At 37.3% G+C, this 27,967-nt stretch overlaps 1 protein-coding gene across 1 annotated transcript; it reads right to left on the bottom strand.

Annotated features, from left to right (window-relative positions):
• Positions 1 to 27,578, bottom strand: LOC131167919 (uncharacterized). Its single transcript, XM_058126996.1, has 9 exons — positions 27,182 to 27,578; positions 24,295 to 24,435; positions 20,041 to 20,233; positions 10,233 to 10,285; positions 3,367 to 3,457; positions 2,571 to 3,289; positions 1,618 to 1,845; positions 1,478 to 1,534; positions 1 to 435 (listed from the first exon to the last, which is right to left on the bottom strand). Exons 1-9 carry the CDS (start codon positions 27,188 to 27,190, stop codon positions 229 to 231), a joined length of 1,698 nt encoding a protein of 565 aa, XP_057982979.1. The 5' UTR covers positions 27,191 to 27,578; the 3' UTR covers positions 1 to 228.
• Between the last annotated feature and the right edge of the window lie 389 nt (positions 27,579 to 27,967).

Here is a 27,967-nt window from a genome sequence, read left to right as displayed (position 1 = left end):
TTGAATCAATTTTCTAACCATTTATTGCAACAAAATGGCTCAAAATAAGTGTGATTATTTCACAGCATATACACTAGAACACCATTCTGGATTTAGATCCGGTTTTCAAACATTTGGAAAACATTCTGTGGCCAAAATTTTTAACACAGATGAGGCACTAGAACATAGGAAACGAAAAAGATCTGGGGCAAAATGTTCTTCGACGAGGCTGCAGCTAAAAAAGAAGGTTCATGCACGGTTCTTCCTAGGTACAATTCTTCCACGGGGGCTGAATGCATCACATTCACTTCTGGCAAGAACAGGAGTGACATGCCCTAGATGTGAAATCCTAGACTTGCACTCCCTTGGATATGGATGCATAATGGCTAGTTCACGAACACGGTTTAGCAAAGATTTCGGTAAGGGACGTAAAGCGTGCTTCCGGTTCTGCTCAACCTGCATCAGCCATTTTCTCATACACTATATCATAAGAAGACAAAAAAAATGATGTTTTGCTAACTTGGAAGTACAAATGAGACTCCAAAATAATTTATAACTGAACTATAATCATCAAGGGCAAAGACACCCTACTATGTTTCCAATAAATTCATGTCAACTCCACTCAATTCTATAGAATGAGATGATGCAAGTCACTAAATAATATTTGATCAACCATTTTTTGCTAACTTGAAAGTAAAAATGAGACTCCAAAATTACTTGTAACTGAACTATAATCATCAAGGACAAAGACCCTGTTGTGTTTCCAATACATTCATGTCAACTCCACTCAATTCTATAGAATGAGATGATGCAAGTCAGTAAACAATATTTTATCAATCTTGCCCACGTGGAGATTCATAGCCCAAGATATGCGGCAAGGGTAGAGCAGATCAACTGCATATACAGGCAACTTTTTGGCAGCTTAAATTAAAACAAAAGAAAAGATCAAAAGCTTTTTAAGTTTTTAGATCACTGTATCTTTTAGTATGCAAAATTTTACACACAGAATTGAAACCAAACCATTGCTGAGACATAATAATCAAACAAGAATTATCAAATGATTTGAACCAAACAAATTATCCATCTCATTAAAATATCGATGTTTAATTGGGAAAGTACCAAAATGAACTTTCAAATAGGGTGATTTACCCAATTAACCTTTGGTAATTGCAGTGTAAAAAAAAAAAGAAAAGAAAACTGAAGCAATGTGTAGCATGATTGTCAATATCTTACAAATAACACCATATGACCAATGTATGAAATAACCATGCTTTTTCCGACAGGTGCCAAACAGATGTATATTGGGGTTTCTTAGTCACTTGCATATAAGCACCAGTGTTTTGATGATCTCAGCAGCCACATAAAATGTTCAAAATGACAAATTTCTAAATAAGTATAACCTCAAAAGAAGGCCTAATATAACAAGATGAAAGCCTACACCTAATCCTCGCAGAAAGCAAATTCTACAATGAAAAGAAACAAGAGTCAGAATGTGAACCTCTCTCCTGCCCTGTAGGTGTGCATGGCTAGATCTTAGAAGATTCCGCCATTTGTCCTGTAGCATGCTTAAGTTATATATAGAATTTTTGGTTCAAGATCAAGAGTAGTAGTTTGATTATGTAAAGCATTGTGAATTACTCTGAGATCTATGGGTGTCCGATAAGCAGATGATGAAAACGAGAGCCTTTTAATATCTGTCCATCTTCCAACTCCATATTGATAAACACCATCAACCAGCATCATCACCTCAGAAAGAGTCCATAGCTTTTGATTCTTCCTCCGATCAACACCTTTTGCAGATCTTGTTCTCATCATGCATTCATCTTCAGATTCAGTTTGACTAAGATTGTCATCGGAGTCAAGCTCCTGTGCAGGAAAATATACAAAAAAAATTGAGATCAAGTTAAACTGGTAATTGCAGAAAAACTGTGATTTTAAGTACAAGCTGAGCAATTCTTGCATTAAGAAATATGTGAACTAAACCCACTAAGCTTAGAATGTGTAACAGGAACAGGAATCAAATATTTACAGAACCAATGTAAGGATTTACCAAACTTCAAGTTCAAATCATGGAAACAGTCTCTCTAACCGTGGAGGTAAGAATGCATGCACCATGCCATCCCCAAACCCATAAGGCAGGGGAGCATTGTGCACTGGGTGCTACACATTTAACGAAAGGATTACCAATTTAGATCCTAGCAAAAGACGCAACCCCAACCAAAATGGACAAGCCATGTCCTTCCAAAGCCCCAGAATGCTGCTAATGGCAATCAAAAGAAAACAATTTGAATGCTGGTGATTGATCTCCATATCCAGATTTCTAAATGGCAAGCATGTACAGTAGCCTGAATTTAACATCTGCATGATACCACCTTATAAACCATGCCTTTTTTACCCTTATAAGAATTTATCTTTTACCTAATTGGTATGCATACACATGAAATTAGCAAAGACATATACGTGCCCTTAAATAGACACTTCCTTCCCAAACACCACCCCCCCCCCCCCCCCCCCCAAAAAAAAAAAAAATTAGACATCTTTATCAGAAAAAAGGTGAATAGAGATGTAATGGTGATGACAGTTTTCCTCACCAAAATGGATGTGTTTTTCTTTGGATGTCCTTTCTGTTCACAAAGTCCAAATGATGCCTGATAGTGACTTCCACCAGTAGAAGCTTTCCCAGGAACTGACGTCAATGCTCTCAATCCCACTTGATGCTCATTGAGAGATCTAACACCCAGAGGTTTATTCTTAGAAGTGGTAGTAGCAATTTTTCGTTTTCCCTTCAGATATCTTGACTTCAGATTTGAAAATTCTTCAATGTATCTCCGAGTAGGTTTTCGCAACCTCTTGCGTGTAAGAAATTCACCAATTTCACTTGCTTCAACAAGACTCTTTTTTGAAGCATCCTGCCCACATAGGCCTTCTTCAACTAAACCTGGATTATACTTAGAAACTCCCTCATTTGAGGAGGTATAGTATGTAATCTCAGGGATAGGACCACGAGCACAAATCTTGTCCTTACTAGAAGATACACTACCCTCCAACAGGCTTGAATTACTGTCCAACTTGTCATCTGGCCCATCACATCCACATTCACCCCCACAGGAGTCATGTAGTTCAAATGTGGTCCTCGTGTCAAGTATATAGCTCTGGCATTCAGGCACTGGATTAGTTGCTCTTGGCGAGTCCGACATCCCAACAGGATCAACATCATTTCCACTAAACCCTGGAGAATGACTTTCTGAACATGAGTTCTCTATGCTCGGACCATTATCCAATCTGGAGCCTTTTTCAACCATGTCAATGTCTGCACTCATAAAAATTATGAATAAATTTTAATTAACATGCTGTAACTGAGCCACAGAAGATGCCCATAATTTTTACCCAAAAGATAATCTTCACATGCATTAGAGAGACCATTTGTCGCATGAAGATCTCCCAATTCACCAACTTCATCCAGCATTTGACCAGAAATCTACTAAAACATTCTCTCATTAGATAGCCTATCACAACAACAACGGCAACAGTAACGCATAAAAATGTCACAAATATTGACATAATAAAATAGTAGTTTCAGTTACTAAAGCTTAAGCATAAGCAAGAGCAGAAAGAGATTCTTGCAATCAATAAATAATTTTTAAATAAAAATGGCCCAAAACACTGCTAAATGCATCTACACGCAGGTTCTCAAAGTCAGTTCTAGCGGAAAGGCGTTTCTAAAGCAGCTCCTGGGAGACGTTAGCCTCAACATCTCATGAAAGATTAAACCTGAAAACCTTCTCCAATTCTAGACATTTTTACAAGCTAGTAAATCACTAAAAATCTTCTGAAAATGAAGCTCCTTTGAATGCTAGGAAACATCGACACTCCTGAAAGCTCTCTGTGTCAGTATCCAACACATGTCAGACACTGCCACGTGCCCAACACAGCCCAACACATGTCATAAGCTAATTGAATTGTTTTTCTTTAAAAAAAATTGACATGTTTGAGACATGGATGGACACTGGGACATGGCTGGGACACATTTGGACCTAAGATGCCGTGTTTTGTCCTCCCCTTAATACTGTCACATAGAACAAAACCCAGAAAATAAAAAACGAGAAAAAATTGAGTCGAGAGATGCAGAGGCAATACAATAGAGTTTAAGCCCTAGCACCTCGCTGTCTTGCACCACCGGAACAGCAATGACAAGAGTTGCTGGAGCAGCAACATATTAGAGCGGCAGCCAAAGTGAGTGCCAGAGGAAGATTTTCCATCTCCAGTTTGAGCCAACCAGTAATATCGAGCTTCTCTCTTCTCCCTCCCTCTTTCCTCCCTCCTTCCCTCTTTCCCCACCAGATATTAGCCACTCCATTTCTTTTTTTCGTTTTGAATTTCTAAATGAGCCAGGGCATAGCATTGCCTGCTTGCCTCTATCTACCTTGTGTTATTTTCTTGTATTCGGACCACAGTTTTTAAGGTTGAGTATTCTCTAATATGAATGTAGCTACTGAATGTGTGTACAATTGTAATTTGTACAGAGAATTTATTTGTTGAATGTGCATGAATGATGCCCATATTTCAGTTTAAAGTAAAATAATTTCAATATTTTTCACGTAGAAGGGAAAACCATGCCTTAAAATATATATTTTACATTAATTAATTAGCACATCCCTGCCGTGTTGTGTCCTAATATTTTCAAAATTGCCATATCATTGTGTCACTATCTTGTCAATCCATGTATGTATCGGTAATTTGCTTTAAAAAATTTGCATTAAAAATTGATTAAAAGAACTTCTCTAAAATTTAAAACAGGTTGGCCCATGGCAAAAACCAATAAGATAAATATAGAATTGAAAATTTTCAGAAACTTAAATTTTCCTAATGAGGGTTTAAGATGTGTATCTAGATTAGCATTATAAGAAAACTTCAGGGCCAGACTGTCAGAGAATGAGAGCATTTGTGATGCTTTCAAACAAATTATCCTTAACCCAAATCAAACCTCAAATCAGCAAATACTATTTTGTTCTATCTCTTGGATTTCCCAAGTCTAATTATCATCATAAATCAAGACGTGTATGTTGCTCTGCATCTTTAAGTTGATGTTCCTGAGTCTTCTCACTGCAGTGCACTGCAATCACTATATAGAAAAAGAAGATTGAAAACTCATTTACCTATCAAAACCCATTATCACTGGAAAAATTATGGCAGAATAAACTTGACTCTAGACCTCTTGCCATTTAAAATTTGTAAGGAATCTAGAGATCCTGGTACATGTGCTGAAGGTAACATTATGAGGCAGTGCTGCTGCACCAGTCAAGCATAATTGATGTTGTCAGCTGCCATAATATCTAGTAGTAGTTGTTATCTTGATATCATTAGGGTCTAGTTAAAGTGAATAATTTCCAAAGTGCAGCTTTACTTTCAGAGTTTATTAATAAGGCTTTTTGAATGGAGAAGTCAGAAGAAGCTTTAGTCAAGAATAGTCATTTCACTAGGCATGTGCAAGTCTGTTATGTAATTTATTTATGCAAGCCTAGACAATGAATAGCAGTACAGAAAATTCCTTTTCCGTTTTGGTTGTCAATTCTGCCTGCTCAGAATTTTCCTCAGAACTTGGAATTATGAAATGAGGATTCACTGGGTGGCACCTTCCATAGCCTCCACCAAAGCATTTCCAACAACAAACAACAACAACAAAAACAACAACAAAACCAAGCCTTAAGCCCCACTAGGTAGGGTCGGCAATATCTCACTTTGCACTAAAACTCCAGTAATTGTCCTTAATCAATCAAATTTCTAATCTGAAAGATCCTACAATCTTTCCTCCACGCACGCTGCATCAAATTGGCATCAGAGAAGGTTGTCCTTTGGGCATTTATAGATGGCTGCTAGGGGAGGAGTAAACTGCAGATGAAGAACAGGACTTATGAACTGCATGAACAAGTTCAAAACCCCATGCAGTTGATTCTTCACAGTTCTCACAAATAATCAAGGAAATGGAAAGAGATGGGATCATGAATGAGAGAATTTGAGGACAAACTCAATCAGAATGCTGGGAGGATTGGATAGCATGAAATCATCAAAACCCTAGAGCATATGTTGTTCAAGCCCAAATTGCAGAATTTGATGATGACACAATCCCTGGACCAAATGGACAGCTAAGCAAGCTGCTTTGAATACAAATATATTCCAGAAGATTGGAGAGTCAACTTGGTGGCTGCAAAATTGAGAGGTATGCTTGGTGGAGACATTACCATAATGATTGTAAACTTAGAGGCAAAGGGAAGCTCAAACAATGGAATAAAATGACAGAGAAGCTCAAAGCACAATTCCCACTGAGTACTGGCAGGCCTATCCAAGTACAAGAAAATTTGTATCAAAAAGTGCAAGGCAGCTTGGAAGAGTGTGAAAGAGTACACAAAGGAATTTGATCAATTGATACTATGGAGTAATCTTGCTGAAACTGAATCCCAGAAGGTAGTCATTACATCAATGGTTTTTGAGTGGCAATTCAAGATTCAGTAAGCTTGCAGCAACTTTTCAAAGTAAGTGATGCCCATCAGCTTGCCTTGAAGGTTGAGGCTCAATTGATATGGAACACATTGAGGAATCTAGGCAGATCCACAGCAGGAGTTTCTTCCAGCCACACGGCCTTGAACAGAAACATGAAGGCAGAACCAGCAGTTCCTGCAGAAAATACTGCTAGTCATGGAAATCAGCCTCATGACCCACAAAGTCAGAATGCCATTAATTGCTACAGGTGTTCAAAACTTGAACATAGATCAAATTAGTACCCAAAAAAGAAGCCCACAACAAAATATATTTCAGAAAACTAGGAAGAAGAACCAGACGGCATTGATGCTGATGAAACTCACCATGAGACTGGGCATGAAGCTAACTTGGAAGAATAATGGATTGAAGCTGACAAGGTAGGTGAAATGCAGGTTGTTTGGAGCAACAAATGGCTAAGATCAGATATATAATAACATTTTTTGCATGCTGCACATCAGGTGAAACTTTGCATTTTAATAGTTAACAACAACAGCAGTGAGAATCTAGTACAATAAGAAAAATGGTGGACGAGCAGAAACTCAAGACTAAGAAACACCTCCAACCCTATTGCATCCTTTGGTTCAGCAGAGGAACTGAGGTGCTTGTATTGTCAAGATGTTTGGTAAGTTTTTCAATTGGCGATTCATTTAAAGATTCAATTTAGTGCAACGTGGTTCCAATGGATGATTGCCATATCTTACTTGGTTTGGAAATACCGTTCATCATGGTAACACAAACACTTAATTCTTTCTTTTTTAATGGTAAAAAGAAGGTTCTAAGACAAATAAAAGAGGATGCGGTGATGAAAAAGAAGGCCAGATGTTCTTGTTTACTTCTGGGTTTGAAGTTTATTAAAGAAAGCAAGGAGTGCGCAGCTGTTTATATGATGCTCAGGAATCCAAAAATTCGTTCTCGTTTAACTCCAGAGCATGTGAGCAGGCTGCTGGAAGAATGCAAGACCCTATTTCAAAGACATCTTAGAAAGACATGAAGCCGTGGACAACAAGGTGCTCGCCGAATTTTTCCTACAGGATGGATATTTATTAAAGGATAACAAGCTGCATGTATCAACTGGTTCTTTAAGAGAGTTTCTAATTGCTGAAGTGCATAATATCGAGCATGTTGGTCAAGACAAGACACTGCATTGGGTGTCTAAAAGGTATTTTTGGCCTACCTTACATTAAGATGTTTACAAGTATGGGAAAGATGTTGAACATACCAAATTTTGCCAAAGCCAGCAGCAAAATATTGGTTTCTGCACATCTTTACTGAAACCTGCTGCTCCATGGGTCAAGGTAAGTATGGATTTTGTTGTGGTATTGCCTAAAACAGCAAGAAGTGTTGATTCTGTATTTGAGGCGGTTGATGACTTCTTGAAAACAGCATATTCCACAGCAAGTGAAAAGACATCTGATGCTACTCATGGAGCAAACCTATTTTTCCAAGATATTGAAGTCACATTGCTTGCCCAAGACCATATCAGATAGGGATCGAAAATTTCTTATCAAATTCTGGGATAAGCACTTTCAGTTTATAGTCATGGAAAGCCCAACCATGGGAAGTCTTAGATATGCAACCAAGAGCTTATGTTTAGAGATGCCAAGATGTGTGAATCACTAAAGATGCAAACTCAAGCAGCGACAAGTTTCTTCTGACAAGGGGGTACTGATGCAGTGCTGTGGCACCAGTGAAGCATAGTTAATGTTGTTAGTTGCCATAATATTTATTAGTGTTTGTGATTTAGGTATCATTATTAGGGTCTAGTCAAATTGTATCATTTATTAAGTCCAGTTTTATTTTCAGAGTTCATAAATGTTAAAGCCCCATATACATTGTTGGCCCACAACCTAACAGCTTAAGCTTTTAGGTAAAGTTGTATTCTAACACAGTATCAGAGCTGGTCATCAGAAGGTCCTGAGTTCTAGTCTTGTTGCCCGCATTTATTGTGTTGTGTTTAAAGAAATTATTGTATTCCCTATCATGGGCGTTATTTATCATGTGTTTATCTCTCTACATGCTGTCGAGCCGCACATGCAGGGGAGTGTTAATGCTTGATATACATTTTTTGGCCCACAACCTAATAGTTTAAACTTTTAGGTAAAGTGGAATCAAACCATAAATAAGATTTTGAGTCTGGAGAAGTTAGAAACAGCATTAAACAAGTCATTCCCCTAGGTATATTTAATATGCAAGTCTGTTATGTATTTCTATTTTGTCTTTATGTTAGCGCAGATATACAGAATTTTCCCTTCCCATTTTGGTTATCAATTCTGTTCTGTTCACAAATTTCCTGAGAACTTGGAAGTGTGGGTTGAGCATTCGGCATGTGGCACCTGCCCATAGCCTCTACCGCTGCATTTTCATGCTAGAGGATCTCTCTTGCCACTAAAATCTCCCTGTAAATTTCTAATTTGGTGGATTCAATCTTTTCTCCATGCACACTGCATCATATTGCAAGGTTTATCAGGTTAAAACAAATTGTAAGGATAACACAGCAGAAGTCACGTGCTTAAGGATTGAATTTTTCTGTTTTTTTTTGGCAGTAGCATTTTATCCATTTTTGTTCTCTTACTGAATTTAGGAATTTGCGTGTGAGCTAGTGACAATAGTTCTAACATGACCATGCACCCACTGCAATATTTTGTAGAAGATGCTAGCACTTGTACCCACTTTCTAATCTTGTATAGAAAATTTTAAGAATAATACCAATATCTGAAATAAGAGAAGAAAATATTCTGGTAAGTAAGCAACCTAATCAGGTGAATGATCAAATTTAACTTCCTAAGATGCTCCTCGGGGAATTCAAGGGCGAGTGGTGACATGTGAATGATTAGGACTCAACAATGTTCATGTGTTTAACTACTCCATGGATATGGGTTGGTCCCCCCCCCCCCCCCCCCCCACCACGGGTGCAAACATACAGTTCTTTAAAGGCAAAGAAGAAAATTTTATCTTCCATAGAGGGCAGCAAATGCACATGCCAGGCAGCAACATAGTAAGAAGCTGTTAAACCTGCAGAAATTCCATCTCTTCTTCTCAGCATGCATGTGTTTTCCATAGCTGCAGATTTTAGCCAAAACAAAAATCAATTTTTTAAGCCAAAAGTGGAATCATAACCACACAAAGCTTTCCCACTTATTTCCAGCGCTTCTTTTTTCCTTGCTCTAAGCAGGTTGCTTGGGGGTTTACTTTAATTTTCCAAATAAGCTTCCATTGTTGCTTCAGTTTTATTTTCTTTTTGCATAAATCACCCTTGTTCTATTTTATATTTCCTCTCCTAAACAAATTCATCTTTCATCCATGAAAATACAGACATAAATAGGATAGAGTAGCAAACATCACTGGCCCCCCAAACCAATCAAGCACTTCACCCAGTTCTCTGCCTCCTTTAGTTACTCCCGCATGATAATAGAGATCATCAAAAATAAAACATGGCCCAGAAAATTAGATGTAGTAAATAATAACTGTTTATATGCCCTTACAAATTTACAGTAGATAAAGATTACAAAACACCATGCAAGGGGGGGTGTTTGGAGAGAGAGAGAGAGAGAGAGGAGATAAAATGTAATGCAATTATATCATTCATCTGCAAGCATATCATTCATCCAAAATTTAATTCATTGAGAACCTCATAATGAGTAAAAAGAATCGACAGATAAAAAATTTAAAATCTGGCATGATACAAATTAAATGTATGAACAAAAGAAGATACATACTTTGAGTCTCAATTCATTTTCCTTTTCTCGAGTAATATTAGAATCCAGACCACCTAAACAAGACCCACCACAAAAAACTGCATTAGCAATAGAGTGAGCCATATTTAATGGGGAAACAAGACTGAAATAGAACCAATACAATCATCTCAATTAATGTATTTCACATGACCTCAAATACATTATCACTAATCCAAAATGTCAAGACTTCTAACAACCACAACCATATCTTGAAATAAGGGTACCCCTCTATTAATAGAAACAGAGCAATTATGAACTTGAAAGCTGTAAAAGCCATGCAAGAATGCTCAAGAACTACAAGATGAACTATTAAGAATCATTCTAGCAGCCCCTATAGTTTTGGGTGCAGTGTGATTTTAGAGCTTGATCTTGTAAAAGGAAAAACATGCTTTAAGAAGAGAAAATTACACTTGATAACTGAGTGAACCAAATAAAAGCTAAGATCTTTATATTATAAGGAGTGTAAAGCAGTTCCAAGGAAGACTTTAACTACACAAATATTCTGCTATTAGGTAACTGGAAAATCAAAAAGGAAAGATAAAATAGATCAGTCTTGAGAGAAACAGGCAGCAAAAATAGTTAATGCCTGATACATTGTTAGCCCACAACCACCTTAGCTCAAGCGGTAATCTAATATGGTATTACTGTCATGATACCAGAAGGTACTGGGTTTTATTCTTGTTGCCCCTATGTTACGTGAAGTTGTTAAAAACTATCTTCTATTTGTAATAGTGCAACTCATTGTTCGTTTTTATCTACACATGTGATTGATTTGCACATGCAGAGGAATGTTAAGGTTCGACATACAATGTCAGCTCACAATCTAACAACTTAAGCTTTAAGGTAAAGCAGTGATTGAACTTGCATCCAGAATATGTAAACAAAATTTAAAGCTAAAATTATTAAATAACAAGTTGGATAGTAGAAGATAATTTCATTGAATAAGACAGCTTTTCAATTATTAAAAACAATGAGAGAGAGGTCCTAAACAAATCTAAAGGGTGAGGCAAACTAATTAAAGTGCTAGCAGCAATAATAGGATATCTTAAAAGCAGTCCAAACCAAAAAATATTGTGGCATAAAACACGATACAAATTGTAGAAATAAAGAAGCTTTGACTATTCAATAAGCTACTTAAAGAAAGTTTAATAGATCTAAGAATTTAAGATATGTTCAAAAAAATTTGAACTTAAAAGATGGTAAAAGAAAAATCCATTGGATCAGAAGGCATTCCTATTAAACTTCTAAAAATGCTTAACATTTAGGAGATAATGGAACAATACGACTGACGACAAAGAAAATGCCAAATGAATGGACCAAAGGCATTTTAATACCTATATACAATAACAAAAGTAGATATCCAAAATTGAAGTGACTGTTGTAAAATTAAACGCATGTGACTCTCACAGTGAAACTTAGGGGAAAAATATCAAATAAAGATTAATTCAAGCAACAAGACTATACGAAAATCAGTAGATATCCAAAATTGTAGTGACTGTTGCAAAATTAAACTTATGCGACTCTCACAGTGAATCTTAGGACAAAAATATCGAATAAAGCAACAGTGGATACCTATGAAAATGTTTAGGTAAAGGCAAGGCAGAGGGATTTGCACATGGGTTTTTATTAACTTTGAGAAGGCTTATGATATGGTCCTTAGGAAAGTATTACAGTAGATTCTATATGCAAATTGAAGGGGTCATAAAATGTGTGTGCGCACAAATGCACATGCTTCAAGAATATGTACTAGGCGATGAGTAGTGTGAGGACAATAGGCGAAACCAAGATAATTTCCTATTACAATATGCTTATTTAACAGTACAGCTTTGAGTCCATATATTTATCCTTCAATTTGGTTTTTGTAAACAAAATCAAGACAAGGTCCCCTGATGTATTTTGTTTGCTGATGACATGTGTCAATTGATGAAACTGGAGGAGGATTAAAATATAAACACTATGAAAGGAAACAAGCTTAAGAAATTACAGATTTAAGTTATGTACACCTAGAAAATGCATAAAGTGTAATTTCTAACAATCCTAGAGGAGCCAACAAAGAAAAATTTAAAATTCATGGCAATGAAATTTTCAAAACAGTAGACTCTTTATTTCAATCATTTGAACAGATACAAACATTGATGATATTATCACACATAAAGAAAGTCAGATAAAATAAACGCGCATTCCATGCGTTATATAACCATGAAATAGCTCTAAAAACTCCCATCTAAGTTAGATTGTTTGAAGTGTTGGGCAACTAAAAACAACATATGCAAAAAGTAAACATAATTGAATAACAAAGCTTATATGGATGTGTGATATAATTCCAAAAGATAAAATCAAAAAGAACACATTCATAAAGAGCTGTTCCACCTAGAAATACCAGATAAGAGGAGCATTTAAGATAGTTTTGGGCACTTACAAAGTATATTAAATAATAAACCAGTGATAAAGAGCAATTTAATTAGAGTTAGACATATTAGGAGGGAAATAGGTAGGTTTGAGGTGTTAAAGAGGGATTTGACAGCCCTTCAGTCTTTGGAGGATGTTGCCCAGATTGAGGAGAACGGTGAAAAAACATTCATACAGGCAAACCCATAGTGAGACTTAAGGCTTCATTGGTACATATCAAATTTAGAAAAAGCCCTTTTCCCCATACGGAAGCCTGTTTTGAAGCTTATGCCATCAAGTAAAAGAGAATTGAACCTCAAATGTGGTGTAGACAGATGTTAGAAGATGTGTATGCATATATATATATATATATGTATATAGAATTGTGAGAATTAGCAAAAGAAGATGAAGAACAGAACAGAAGCAGCAGCAGGAATACAGAACAGAACAGGGGTGAGAGACAGAATTACAAGAGAGATAAGAGAAGGAAGAAGGAGAAGAGAGGAGGAAGAAGGAGAAGAGAGGAGAACCTGAGAGAGAGAGAGAGAGAGAGAGAGAGAGGGAAACTGCAATCTGATTCAAAACAATAAATGTACAATAACTTGCATGTCCAGCACTTATACCACTAATACAACTAACACATATTTACAAGTAGCAACAAAATACATAATTACAAATACTAAAATCCCTAAAAATACAAAGAAGTCTTTCCTAAACCTACGCCTAAAATACGTGTGCCAAATGGGCGGCCTAGGGGGTACAGGCGGTCCCCATCATTTTCCCCCACATGAAAGGAACTCTGCTCTGCACAGTGGGACTGCAAATATGACTCCAGCAAGTCAGGAGAGCTGTCACGAACATCATCCTCGGCAAGCCATGTAGCGTCTGACCTGGGCAAACCTATCCACTGAACCAAGTAGCAATGAAAACCACCATGAGGAGATGTCACAAACTCATCATCCAAAATAGACTCCACTGTTTCCTGTGGTCAAGAAATAGAGGGAGGCTGAGGAGCGGCTGAACCTGCATGGGCATCAAATGGCAAACCAGGAGACTCAAAAGTGCCACGGTAAGGTGTCAAATCCTCTACATAAAAAACTGGACTAACGGTCATATGCGTCAGTAAATCAAGTAAATATGCATTAGGTCCAAGTTTCTTGAGGATGAGGAAAGGGCCAATGGTACAAGCATGGAGCTTTTTAAATGAATTTCTAGGATAGTGGTCAGGTTTTATGCGGACCATGACACTATCACCTGCTTTAAAGTCTCTAGCTTTATGATGTATATCTGCAGCAAGCTTATAATCCATATTACTCATAGCAAGTTTTCGCCTAACCTCAGCATGCAGCTCATGAATGTGATGGACAAAAGACTCAGCAGGCCTAGAAATACAGGCATCCGGTGGCAAAGGAACAAGATCAATGGGTGCACGGGGTTTATAACCAAATACCCACTTGAAAGGACTCTTACCTGTGGAGTTATTCACAGAATTATTATAAGCAAACTCAACAGTAGGCAGCACCAAGTCCCAATTGCCCAGTTTTTCTCCCACAACACATCTAAGTCAACAAGTGAGTTCCACACATTTTCCAAGGTGTCTTCCAAAAGTAGCTGGAGAACTTGATATCCCTATCAGACAATATGGAGATTGGCAACCCATGCAATTTGATGACCTCTCTAAACGACAATTTAGCTACATGAGATGCATCGGAAGTCTTATTACATGGAATGAAATGTGCCATCTTGGGGAATCTATCAACAACAAATATGGAATCATGTCTCCGAGCTGTTTTGGTGAGTCCAAGAACAAAATCCATACACTTAGGTCTCTCCAAGGCATGTGTGGCAATAGCAGAGTGGTATAAAGGCCAGTGTTGTGTCTCTTAGCTTTGGCTAACTGACACGTGCGACACTAAGATACTAACCTAGCAACATCCCTTTTTAAGGAAGGCCAATAAAACCTATCCTCAACTAAGGCAATGGTTTTATCCCTCCCTAGGTGACTAACTAACCCCCCAGCATGCAATTCCCAAACTAAAAGAATTCTAAAGGAAGTACGGGGAATGCATAACCTACTACCTTTAAATAGGTCCCTCCCGAATGATGAAATCTACAAAACCCCTAAGGGGGCCCTCACTCACCTCCTGAAAGATAATCCCAAAATCAAGGCAAGAGGATTACTTGTCCTTCGGACGATCAAACCCAATGAGATCAGCTTTCAAGATATGGAGAATAACTGCTACCTTATTAATGCTATCGGCCACTTATTCTCAACCTTGGAACGATGCTTAAGAACAAAAGTGTACTCATTAAGGAACTCCACCCAACTAGCATTCTTCTTACTCAACTTCTTCTACAAACTCATATATCGCAAAGCAAGGTGGTCAGAGAAGAGTACAAACTCTTGGGGTAACAAGTAGTATCTCCAATGTTGGAGAGATCTCACTACAACATAAAACTCTTTATCATGTGAGTTATACCTCTATTTGGCATTTGAGAGTTTTCACTGAAAAATGCTATAGGATGTCCCTGCTAACTCAAGACCCCACCTATAACTATCCCAAAGGCATCACAAGCCACCTCAAAAACTCTACTAAAGTTCGAATACCCAAGTACAAGTAGTTTGGTCATTTTCTGTTTTACCTCTCTAAACGCTCTAGCAGCTGATGGGGTCCAAACCCTCCTTTCTTCAAACATTCAGTGGTAGGAGCTATGATGGAGCCAAAATGCCCTATGAATCGCCTATAGAAAGTAGCCAAGCCATGAAAACTATGAACCTCAATAGTAGTCCGAGGCTCAGACCATTCTCTAATGGCTCTAACCTTTTTTGGATCAGTGGCTATTCCCTATGTAGAAATCACAAAACCAAGAAAGAGCACACTAGATTGTAGGAAGCTGCACTTCTTGAGGTTAGCAAACAACTTTGCTTCCCTCAAGGCGGCAAAGACCTCATGAAGATGTATCAAATGCTCCTCCCTAGATTTACTATAGACCAATATATCATCAAAGTAGACCACTAGGAACTTTCCTATGGATAGTTGTAGAATGTGTCATAACCCTCATGAAAGTTCTAGGTGCATTGGAAAGTCCAAATGGCATGACCAACCACTCGAATAAACCATCCTGGGTCTTAAAGGCCGTTTTCCACTCATCTCCCAATCTAATTCTAATTTGGTGACACCCACTACGCAGGTCAATCTTTGAGTACCAACTAGAACCAACTAGCATGTAAAGCATTTCTGCAAGTCTAGGGATAAGGAACGTATAATTGATGGTGATTTTGTTAATGGCTCTACTATCCACACACATCCTCCAAGATCCATCTTTTTTTGGAGTTAGGAGAGCTGGTACAGCACATGGACCAAGGCTATGTCTCACAAAGCCCTTGTCAAGGAGCTCTCCTACCTACCTATTCAATTCAGCACGCTCTTCAGGGTTCATCCTATAATGTGGCAAGTTAGAGCTGTGAACCTGGAATGAGATCTATGGCATGCTGAATGTCTCACAAAGGTGGTAGCTCACTAGGTAACTCACTAGGCACAACATCAAGGAACCCAACTAGCAACTCTCCTACCTTAGGTGGGCACTCGAATAAAGACTCTTGCTCCTCAGAAGGAACCTCTCAAGCGATGATAGCTAAAATGCACCTATTTTCTAAGCTCTTTCGCTCAAAAGTCCTACAATCAAGCAAGTGAACATTTCTTTGACATGGGGCTTGACGGACTATCTTGTTCCTTAACTTAGGATCTTTGGGAGTGGGCTTGTTAGGGGTCAAAATGATGTTCTTATCTTTGTGCCTAAACACGTAAGTGTTTTCCCTACCATGATTAGTGACATTATGATCAAATAACCACGATCGCCCTAACAAAACATGGGCCACATCCATTGGGAGTACATCACAATAGACCCTATCCTTATAATCTCCAATCTAAGTGTGTACAAGACACCTCTCGGCAACGGGTATATTTCTCTTGTTTACCCAATTCACCTTAAAAGGCTGAGGGTGTGGCTCACCTTTACGGTTTAATCTTCCTAGAGCAACCTTGGAGATCACATTCATGCTACTACCCCCATCAATAACAAGCTTACATGTCCTCACACCACAACGAAAGAAAATGTGGGAAATAGTGGTCCGATTCCACTTCTCACTATCTATAGTAATGGATAAGACGCACCTAACCACACTAACAAGCTGGTCATCCTCCTCAAAATCATCTACAAGCTCCCCCTCGTCTCCTAAGTACTCAACAGCATCTACAACCTGATCCTCATAATCGGTCAAATCATCAATCTCATGCTCTAAAGCTAAAGCTCGTCGGGGACAATGGGCAGCAATATGACCTCTAGCACGGCAACGATGACACTGCAAAGATGAGCTACTAGCTTGAGGAATACAGGGTCCACTAGAGGGAACAACATGATGTGACTCTATTTGCTTCGCAGAACTCTCTCTAGGGGTAAATTCAGCGATGGTAGGCCTAGGATGAGGAAAGGATTTGGACTAACATTACTCACTCACCTAGGATGAAGACCTACAAGAGCTCTTGAGGTACCTTTGATTGCAAGTGCTTTATGATAGGCTGCCTCTAAGGACTTAGGAGAGAGCAACTCAACCTCTCACCCTTAAGACCATTCACAAACCTCGCTACAGTGTGATGTGTGACCTCAATAACATCACTCCTAAGCATCAAATCGATCAATGTAGCTAACTGCAATAGTGGTTTGTTTTTGGTTCAAGAGCTCACTAAACTACTAGCTCCTGAGGAAGAAGGGACGTATTTTTCTTTCAATCTCTGTCTCATCACTTCCCAATGGGTAATAGGAGGTTTACCTAACCGTTCTAGGGTTTGTTGTACATTTTTCCAATACTTCTTTGTCGGCCCTACTAGTTTCATCTTGGCAAACCAAACTTTATCCTCACCCCATATATGGTACCAATTAAATAAGTCCTTCATCTCCGATACCCAGTCTAAAAAAGAGCTTGGGTTGAGTTTCCCATCATAAGCATGCACATCCACCTTGACCTTTTTTTGTCACATCTCCATAGTCTTTCCAACCCTGCCTAGGAGAATGCGGAGCATGCCTAGGGTTAGGTTGGTACCTTGCATCATTAAACTCCTCAAGGTTACCTTCCTTAAACCTAAACTCTAGATTAACTTAAGGTTGGGGGGGAGAGGGGGGGGGAGCTGAAATGGCCTACCGGTCTATTTTGGAGCCTAACTCATATTGTTAGGCACTAAAGGAACCCTGGGAGTAGGACGAGTACCCTAGGCTGAACCTACAAAAATATGGGGAGTCGTTAGGGTGTCTAACAAATGACTTTATGTTTTCCATGACAGGGCATTTACCTAACATCCTCAAGACTTGGTCAAACAGTTGTGTGAGGTGCTCGAACTTTTGGTCCACAAGCTCCTGAAGAGTGTCTAATCGGGTAGACAAGGACTAGGTGTCAATGGGTGCAAGTTCGTTGGGGTCAATCATTTTGTTGGTGACCATGGTTAATGCAATATGCTACAATTATGCTGAGGAGGACTAAACTTGACCATGAATGATATGAATCCTAAAATTACTACAATGCACAAACATAAAGCTGTAGAACATAATGCATATGAATGGATATGGTCACACATAACATGGCAACATGGGATTGACTATGCATGGATTTGAACTAGGATGCCATGATGAGTTAGCTAAGGAATGTGCAAAACGAAAGGGCATATTTTTTTTATTTTTTTTATTAGCAATAAGAAACTTGGAAGTATGCAACTACGAATTTTCCCTAGTCATACAAACAATAGTCAAGAAAATGCAAGAGTTTGTTCACCCTGCCAAGTAATTGGAGTAAAACTTGAGTTTGCCATCAAATTCCAATCTTAGACCAGCAATTTCTCGAGTCCCTACTCCCCGATTCTCAGGAAAACAGCCATCAAACAGTAGTTTGAACTTGATCTGAATGCTGACGACAATTCAAAAGTCTGAAATTCGCTCAGGCAGCCTAATATTAGGCTGTATGTGATCTTAGGAATGCAAACCAAGCATGATAATTCAATTTCTCCTCTGACAGCTTCATAATCTTAGGAAACAAGTAAAATTCTCGAAGCATGAAGCAGTATCTCGTGAGTCCGGGCAAAACAGGAGAACTCCAGCAACTTCCCCACATGCGTGGCCGGCGCGTGGAGCACGTGAGCCACTGGCAATGGACCTCTGGTGATGGGGTTCCGGCTGGTGGTGGATCAGGGGGTAAGGATTCCAGTGATGGAGGAGGTGTAGCAAAATAAATGCAGGAAATAGGGTATTTAGAAGGGCTTCTGGCTGAGGTACTTTCAGGTGGCGCGTGGGGGCCACTCCCTTGTTGGTTGGGGATGAAATTGTAGGGGAAGGGATTTCGGGGGTGTCTGATTCTTGTGGTAAGGGAGTTGTCATGGTTTGGTTGGTGGAAAAGGGTGTTTCAGTTTTAGGGACAACTGGTATTTTCTGGGAAGTTTCGGCAGTACAGTGTTTGAATTTCTGGGAATTCAGACTTCAAATTGCTGCATGGTAATCGTGGTGTGCTCTGATACCAATTTGATGCAGGACAGATGTTAGAATATATATATATACATATATATATATATAATTGTGAGAATTAGAAGGAGAAGAGGGAGAGGAAGAAGAAGAAGAAGAAGAGAAGCAGCAGCAGCAGCAGCAGCAGGAATACAAAACAGAACAGAAGTTGCAGAACAGAACAGGGGTGAGAGACAGAATTAGAAGAGAGATAAGAGAAGAAAGAAGAAGAAGAGAGGAAGAGGAGGAGGAGGAGGAGGAGGAGGAGGAGGAGGAAGAATAGCAGAACCTGTGGGGGAGAGAGAGTGATAGAGAGGGAAACTGCAATCTGATTCAAAACAATAACTGTACATTTACTTGCATGTCCAGCACTTACACCACTAAAACAACTAACACGTATTTACAAATAGGACCCAACTAAACACATAATTACAAATATTAAAATCCCTAAAAATACATAGAAGTCTTTCCTAAACCTTCCTAAGCCTACGCCTAAAATACGTGTGCGGAGTGGGCAACCTAGGGGGTACAGGTGGTCCTCCATCAATATGTTTACATGTTCTTCTTATGGTATGTTTCAGAACACACAGTGGTAGATATATTCCAGTCCAGGCATCAAAAGGGGGTGCTCATGAAAGCCAGTCAACATTGCTATGATAATAGCAGTGTACACATACAATAAAGATGGTATTTATCAGTACCCTAAAAATTCTCCATAGCTTCTCTTTTCTTAACACATGCTCTTAACGTACATGTATTACTGATAAATTGTCAATAAAAAAGGACTTAAGAAGAGGGTGGGGGGGGGGGGGGGGGAAGCATCAAAAAAAAGGAAAGAAAGAGGCCATCAGTCTATTACCACTACTAGCATTCGAGTCATATGCAAACATACAGGGAATGTCTTCAATACCCAAGCATGTTTCTGGATTCTCCTTACTAAAACACAAAACACCATCCACTGAAACGAGATCATTTTTAGGTTCTGCTAGCAAATGCTCAAGTTCAAGTGCATCGTCTTCTAAAGCAGGAACAAAAGATTCATCTACCTTCACCTAAAAAAAGACGGAAAAAGAAAATCTGTCAACAAACACAAGCTTATGAAAGAAATCTTCAACTATGGAAAAATTAGTATATTTATTAATTATAATATTAACCAACATAATATAACAGTTTAACTTATCATGTGAAATCACAATGGAATGAGATTGTAGGTTCATTGAAAAAAATTCGAATGATTTCCAAAATCTAAAATGCTAGGTATTGCGTTATACAGCAGCAGATGAAGCACCTGACAAAAGCATAAAAGATTTCAGTTTTGAAGGTTGGACTTCTCACAATGACAATGCTCATCTGCCCTTGCAGTGCCACAGGTTCAATTCCAGAGAATCAGCCTCTTCATAAATGGTGGATGGCTGCCCATCATCCACCTTTCGCAGACTGAAGCAGAAGCCTTGTGGCTTTAGTTCACTTGGTCAATGTTTTTTTTAAGATAGAATTTTATTTTACTATTTCACATGAACAAAATCCACATAAAGCATACATAATCATAACCTCACAATTCAGGTTACTTGGAACCACAAGTGTGATATCTGTTTATGCATAAGCGTGAAAATTTATTATAAAGTGGTTGTAACTTGTATGTGAAGAGCAATTGAAACTGAATTCAACATCCTTCCCTCCTCCAAGGATCCTTCTATAATTTATCATTGAAGTGGCAATAAAGACATGGTAAACAATGGAAGCTAGAAAGCAAGTTTACTTGCTACAACGCATCCAATAAGACCACTTTTCCCTGCTTTGGAATGCATCCTCACTTCAGTAGAGCCCCATATCAAGAATTCACGAGTGGAAAAAAAAAAGAGGGCACTCGTGAACAACTAGTAAGATATCCTACAGCATCTTTCAACAAACTAGAAGATTAGCCATTTCTCCAACACCAAAAATTTCACCCTTCTAAGCATAATTTTAAACTCACAAACAGCCTTAATACCTCAACCAACTTATATTATCACCAAAAATATGAAGTCAATCAAAAAAGAGCGACCAAGATACCACAAGCATACATTATACAAAAATCCTTCAAACGAAGCTACAGCAAGCTCCTTGGAAACAGGCTCACTAAAAGCTTCCCCCAAAGTAGTAAATAACAAAGGAAATATAGGGTCTTCCTGCCTTCCTTCCCTAGAAGAACTTAAAAGGCCTTCAGCAATTACCATCACATCCACAGAAAAAGTGGTTGATGAGAAACATCAATGCACATTCATTCCAGTCCATCAAATAATACAGAACCTAAAAGACAGGCCAGCTTCTCAAATCAAATCATATTCTACTAGCTTTCCTCTTGTTAATCTTACAAGTTACAAGCCACTCCAAAAGAACCTGCCATACATTCACTTGCAATGAGCACAAATCAAGGACCCCTACCCAGTTACCCAGAATAAAGCACTTTTTTTTTTTTTTTAAATAATAGCAAACCCAGTATAAAGTCCATTGACAAGGAAATAAAGTATGGTAGCAACAATCTCCGCAACTTGCGCAAGTATCTTGAAAAAATATGCTGCAAAAGAGGGGGGAAAAAAGAAATGACAAGCTATCTGAAAGCTACTTTGAAGAGATATTTGGTGTCTAAAATCACTCCGCACAATAAATTTGAAAACTGCACTATGGACACCCCTTGTTGACCTTGCTTCAAAATAGAAATTTTCCAAAACCTGAAAGTGACATAAAATGCCTCATTATGACTGATCACTCCTGTAGTATTCTACTAAGATAGTATCACATTCAATCTGACAGTTTTGTAAACCATCATAAAACAGCTTTGATGGTCAAGCAGCCATAATAAACTTTCTAAAGAACATCTATGAAGTATTCATTTACACAGATCATAACATTTTTTTAGCAACATTAAATTTCTCTAAAAAAAAAAATTTTAATCTTAAGTTAGAGTTGTTTTATAATTCTGACTTCATAATGGTGTAACTTGTGTAAATATATGATGGTAAGATAGCATATCAACTATCAGGGGCCATGTAATATACGTTAGCCAAACCTAAGTCTTTAGATGATATATTACATCTAGATCTCGAGGAAATTTTTAAAATCATGCCACTTCGACTCTATTGCCACTAAGTTACAATTTACTCCCCAGTATATTATCATACTGCTGTAAGGACATCAATAATATTACAAGTCATATTTGAAAAAAGTAATAAAAAAAAATGTTAATGTTAAGAGTTAGAATACCACTTAAACTAAAAGCTTAAGCTGTTAGGTTGTAGACCAACAATGTATATCAAGCTTTAACAGTCCCCCACACGTGCAACCCAGTAGCACAGAGAGAGATAAACACATGATAATACACCCATTACAGATAATACAATTTTTATTTTTTTTTAAATACCACATTACACATAGATAATAAGACTAGATACCAGGACCTCTTAGCAACCAGCTCTGATATAATGTTAGATTACCACTTCACCTAAAAGCTTAAGCTATTAGTATGCAGGGCCGACAAAGTATATCAATCTTTAACAGTTAGCAAAGCTACACTCAAGGCATATATACTCAACTAGGCACGAAAGAAGTGAAAAAGAGATATTTGAACTTGCTACAGCTAAAGAATGAGAAAGTAGAGACATAGGTAATGTCAAATAAACAAAATGAGGGCGGGCAATAGTGAGGTAAAGAAGAAGATATAAAGAATACAAACCTATTGTAACAAGCTTTTTATGAAAACTAAGTAAAAATCTTAAACTTAGAATTGACAAATGAAGAAAAGGCTAAAATTTGAGATTCATCCGCAAAATTAGAGCCAGAGAAGTTGTAAGAATTAAAGTAAATGAAAAATAAAGAAGTTGTAGGAGCGGGTGACATCCCAAAAGTTTGAAAATTCTTAGGGAATAGAACAGTAATATGGTTAACCAATTCACTTAACAAAATTAGAAGGACTAAGAAAATGTCAAATCAAAGGAGGAAAAGCACTATAGTATTTATATGCAAAAGTAAAGACAGGTATTCAAAATTGTAATAACTATCATGGAACTAAACTCATATTTACTTTGGGAAAGGGTAATGTTGCAGAGATAATGTTAGAGATGAGGGTTTCAATAAGTCAGCTTGGTTTTTTTGTACCTAGAAGATCAACAACAGAGGCTATATATCAATCAACATGATTAATAAAAAAGAGACTTGCATATGATTTCTATTAAGAAAGCATATGATAGGGTACCTAGAAAGTTCTAGAATGGGTTCTATTAAAAATAAATCATTAGCAGCAAGCATATATTTGTCAATAAAGATCATTAAGGACATATATAATGGGCAATGAGCCAATAACTTGTGCTTGAACTACAAGCTGAGAGTTTATTTTTGTTTCCAATCACAATAAGTGTACATGAAGGGTTTGCTTTGAGCCTCACCTTTCTACTTTAGTTTTGGATAAACTTTTTAGGGATATCCAGAATGAGGTTCCACGATACATGTTTGAGATGATAGTGTCTTGATTGATGAAATTAGAGGTGGTATAAAATTTAAGTGGAAATTACAAAGATAAGTTATAGAATCTAGGAGTTTGAACATACGTATGAGCAACATAAGTATAAGCAAAGCAGAATACATGAAATGCAACTTTAGTCATTCTAAGAGAAATAATGGAGAAAATATTAGCCTTTTTCGTTGTTGAGAAAAAAAATTCATTTTCCATTTCATATTTTTTGAATAATTACAAAAACGACATCTTGTTTTATTTTTCAAGATTTACTTAAGAAATCTAGAAAATAATAAAAATATGTCTTCCAACTTTCCTATACAAATTTGGAGAAGTGCAAAACAATGTGATAATTTTGTAATTATTTTTAAAAACTTGAAATGAAAAAATAAAACTGTTTTCCACAAGTGAACAAGGCCTTAAATATTATGAACAAGAAATTCTACGTACTAACAGATTTTGATAACTTGGATCTATAATGCAAGTGAAATAGGATTAGAAAAATATGCAATACATAGAGTTGAGAACACATCAGTCATGCAAAAACAATAGATACACTTTGCAAGCATTTGAATAAATGAAAATACTGAAAACATATTTTCTGAAAACAGAAAACATGCTCACCCTTTGGCACTTCATGTTCACAAAATTCTCAAGCAAATGTGCCTCCTGTTGCATTCCTGGCCAGTATGCTTTCCCATTTCCGCCAGATATGCTTTTAAGGTTGGGCAAGCATGCAGCAATGGGTTGGTCCCTTAAAAATTCCTGCCATTAGAAGGAAGAAGCCAATTGCAAAAAAAAATCTGTCGATTTTCAGTACAAGACACATAGGGTAACATGTTTAAATTGCTAAAAATAAATCTATGTTTAACATTTTTAAATTGCTAAAAATAAATCTATGTTTCTAGAACTTAAAAGAAGCAATATTGTAATGCTACACTCAAGCAAAGCAAAATAGATTGTCAGATGTGATGGGGATCAGCATGCCCTGCCTATGTAGGACATAGGCCACCCTTTCCCGTCCTACATCAAGATGACACATGAGCTGGAGGATAAATCCGGTCCACACCAAATTTTTATTTCATTAAATATCCAGAAATCATAATTGAGTTTATTTAGATGTTGTTGGCATTATATTTCATTTCAACAGTGACTAAAATCTTACAACTCTAATTTTGAATTACAAGGAATTCTTGTAAGTTGTAACTTAACTTTTCTACGAAAATTAGATGTGAAAGATTGTGGGAACTTTAAAAGGTTATTTTTCTTTTTTCTTTTTTTCTTTTTTACATTCCTCTGACTAGAGTAATTTGATTTACTTAATCAACATAAATCCTAATCACCCATACAATTTAAATATTGATTTCAAGTCAAACTGAGCAAAGATAGTGTCAACCTTCACTTTTTTTTTTTTTATCATCTACAATTATAAATGAGAAGTCCATATCATTTGAATATTTCTTTACTTTAATTTTTTTCATGATTAATACTTTTACTAACAATAATGTGACTTTCAGGAAATCATTTTAATTTTTATATTGTTCCTGTTAAGAAAATCCTCTGAATTTACTATTAAGCATTAACAACACAAATGCCTACATAATTTCAAAATCTATATCTTGTAACAAATGCTATTGAAACTCAAAAGGCAGCAAGGGTGTGAATACATTGGGATAATTATTTGAGAAAATTAAAGATTTCCCAACCATAGGCCTTTTACTCAACTCAAAAGCCTTTTATCTACTGTAATATTCTAAGATCAAATGCTATAAGTTTCAAGGATATTTCTTTACAACTTCCTATCAAAGTTGAGCGAGAAAATTGGGTGATACAGTGTAGATATTAGTTTTACTTAATTACTTCTTTTTGATTCATAGATAAGTACTTAGCTGTTCTTGTGATATTGGAGGGGTCCACATTCACTGAGTTGCCATGTGTTGAGCATATAACAACAAATTAAATGGTATGATACCTTCAATGAGACAATCAATAGAGTAAGAAAGATCTTCAACCAATATCATTAAGGTTTTAATATATTTTAAGGTTTCTTTCTTTGATGAGGTTTTTTATTTTTTTATGTTTCAAGATTTTTAAAGAAAACCATATGGAAATTTTCTAGCTTTCTTCTTCTTTTTTTCCTTAAACTTTTATCTACATGAAGTTATGAACCATTTGGACTTTGGAGATCATCTTCCATAAGAGCGTTACATGTCAGTTAATTTGAGGGTTATGTGATATGAGATTTATCCATCAGTTAGTACTGAATTATCCACTTAAAATCTCTCCCCAATTCTTTTGTTTCCAGCCTCAAACAAACTAAAAATGGGCAATTCTCATAATTTTCACATGGTGATATTACTTATCTGGAACTTCTTGACATATTTAACCACTTGTTAATTGACTATTAAGGTAACTGTTTCCTTCTAGATGAACTCTACTTAGCTGTAAATGCTCATATTTCCTAGTCAGTAGCTATTTAGCAATGTAGAATGCTATTTAGATAACAATTCTCGATATTATTCACATAAAGCATCCAAAATCCGAATTACTTCAACATTGAGTGCTTTTTGGAAACATGAAGTTAGAGCCTTGGACTTGGAATTGGGTGGATTTGATAAAACGTAAAACAATTCCGTACTAACTTTGTCAAACTCCACAGAATTCCAAACATGAGGCTTTAACTCTATGCTCCAACATGCAATAGAGAAATAATTAGTAACCTAGGGCAAAATCATTTTAAAACATGCGAAAGCAAAAGTTTTCAGAGATTTAATGTGGTTTACAGCTCATTAAAATCATTGCATAGATGATATGATCCGGAAACTGTTGTAAGTGTTTACTTTTGTTTCTTTAACATTTAAAATAATCGCGGATGCATATACTGTTCTGCTTTTTTATTTTTTCTTTAGACATATGAGAACAGAAACATCAATATAATCATAGTTAATAGGACAATCATAACATAAATAAATAATCGCTTTTGGAGGCCCATTCGAGCATGCTAGGCATTTGAATGTTTCCATTTTTTATTTAAGCAGAACTTGAAGTAACAAAAACCATCATCAGTACTGCCGCCACTTAAAAAATGAAAGCCAATACCACACCCCATGGCATAGGCATGCATTCTTAAACAAGCACATCTAAGAGTTGCCATCGAAAGGGCAAAAAAAAATGTTAAGAATCAAATATCGTGAACTTGTAAAAGCAATTAAACATTAATCAAGTCCGTTGCTTCACCGGAGAAAAAATGTAGGAAAAAAAGGAAATAAAAGTCACTAAATTGGAAAAATAAATAAATAAAATCCCACTCGACTAAGCCTCGCACAACTGCCTAACTGGGTTGAGCTCGGCTCACACTTCAACAAGCAAATAAATAAATAAAACAAAAAAACTCCAATTTTTTTCCTTCACATTTAGTCAGTATTTTTCCCGCTTCGTTTTCTCAGCATCCAAACAGAGTGACACTCGAAAATTAAAATTAAAAAAAGATAGGGAAGTACAAAGAACAAACCTCATTCATCGGGAGAGCCAGCTCGAAGAGCTAAAACAGTCCGATCCTCCGAAAACAGGGACAACGAGCGATTTCAAGATCTAGTGTCTGAGAGAGAGAGAGAGAGAGAGAGAGAGAGGATCTGACGCTTGGCCCTCGGGGAAGGGTATGTGTCAGCGAAATTCGAGCGAATGTTCGAAACCAAAGAGGAAAAGCCGCCAAAAAGCGACACGAATGCTAGAGTGATAGAGCGCGCGCGAAGCGAGAGAAATAGCGCAATGCGTTCGGTTTTTTTTTTTATTTTTATTTTTATTTTTTTCGTCTACGTAATCGAAACATTTTCTCAAAATTGCAGTGTAATGCAGTGAAATCCGACGAAACGTGGAGACCGAGACGGCGGCTCCCACGTCGGTCGGCGTCCTCGTTAGTCATGGATGGACGTCATAAGGGGGATCAAGAGAGGAGTTCATATGTCGGACTGTGACATCCGTGACCGTCAACGTTTGATCGCGACCGCAGATCTGGACCGTGAGTGACCCCGCGGGGATTCCATTTACGTGACGTGCACGTGGTGTAATTTACGTGGTTGAAAAAGGTGACAGAGGCGGCAGCGCTAGTGGAGTAGAGCTTAGGGGTGTTGGCCCATTGGGCTGCCTCTCTAGCCTCTAGCCCACCAGCGTGTGGTCTTACTCGAGCACGATAGGCAGTTGCGGCCAGCCGTGATAACTTTAGATTTGTCTATTCAATTTTTATAAAATATGATATCACCTATTTGTTTATGATATTAATTTTATAATTACTTTGTCA

The sequence above is a fragment of the Malania oleifera genome, chromosome 11 (assembly GCF_029873635.1).
Source record: "Malania oleifera isolate guangnan ecotype guangnan chromosome 11, ASM2987363v1, whole genome shotgun sequence".
Taxonomy (NCBI): domain Eukaryota; kingdom Viridiplantae; phylum Streptophyta; class Magnoliopsida; order Santalales; family Ximeniaceae; genus Malania; species Malania oleifera.
The sequence above is the reverse complement of the archived record's forward strand: the minus strand, read 5'-3'. Positions and strand labels throughout refer to the sequence as shown.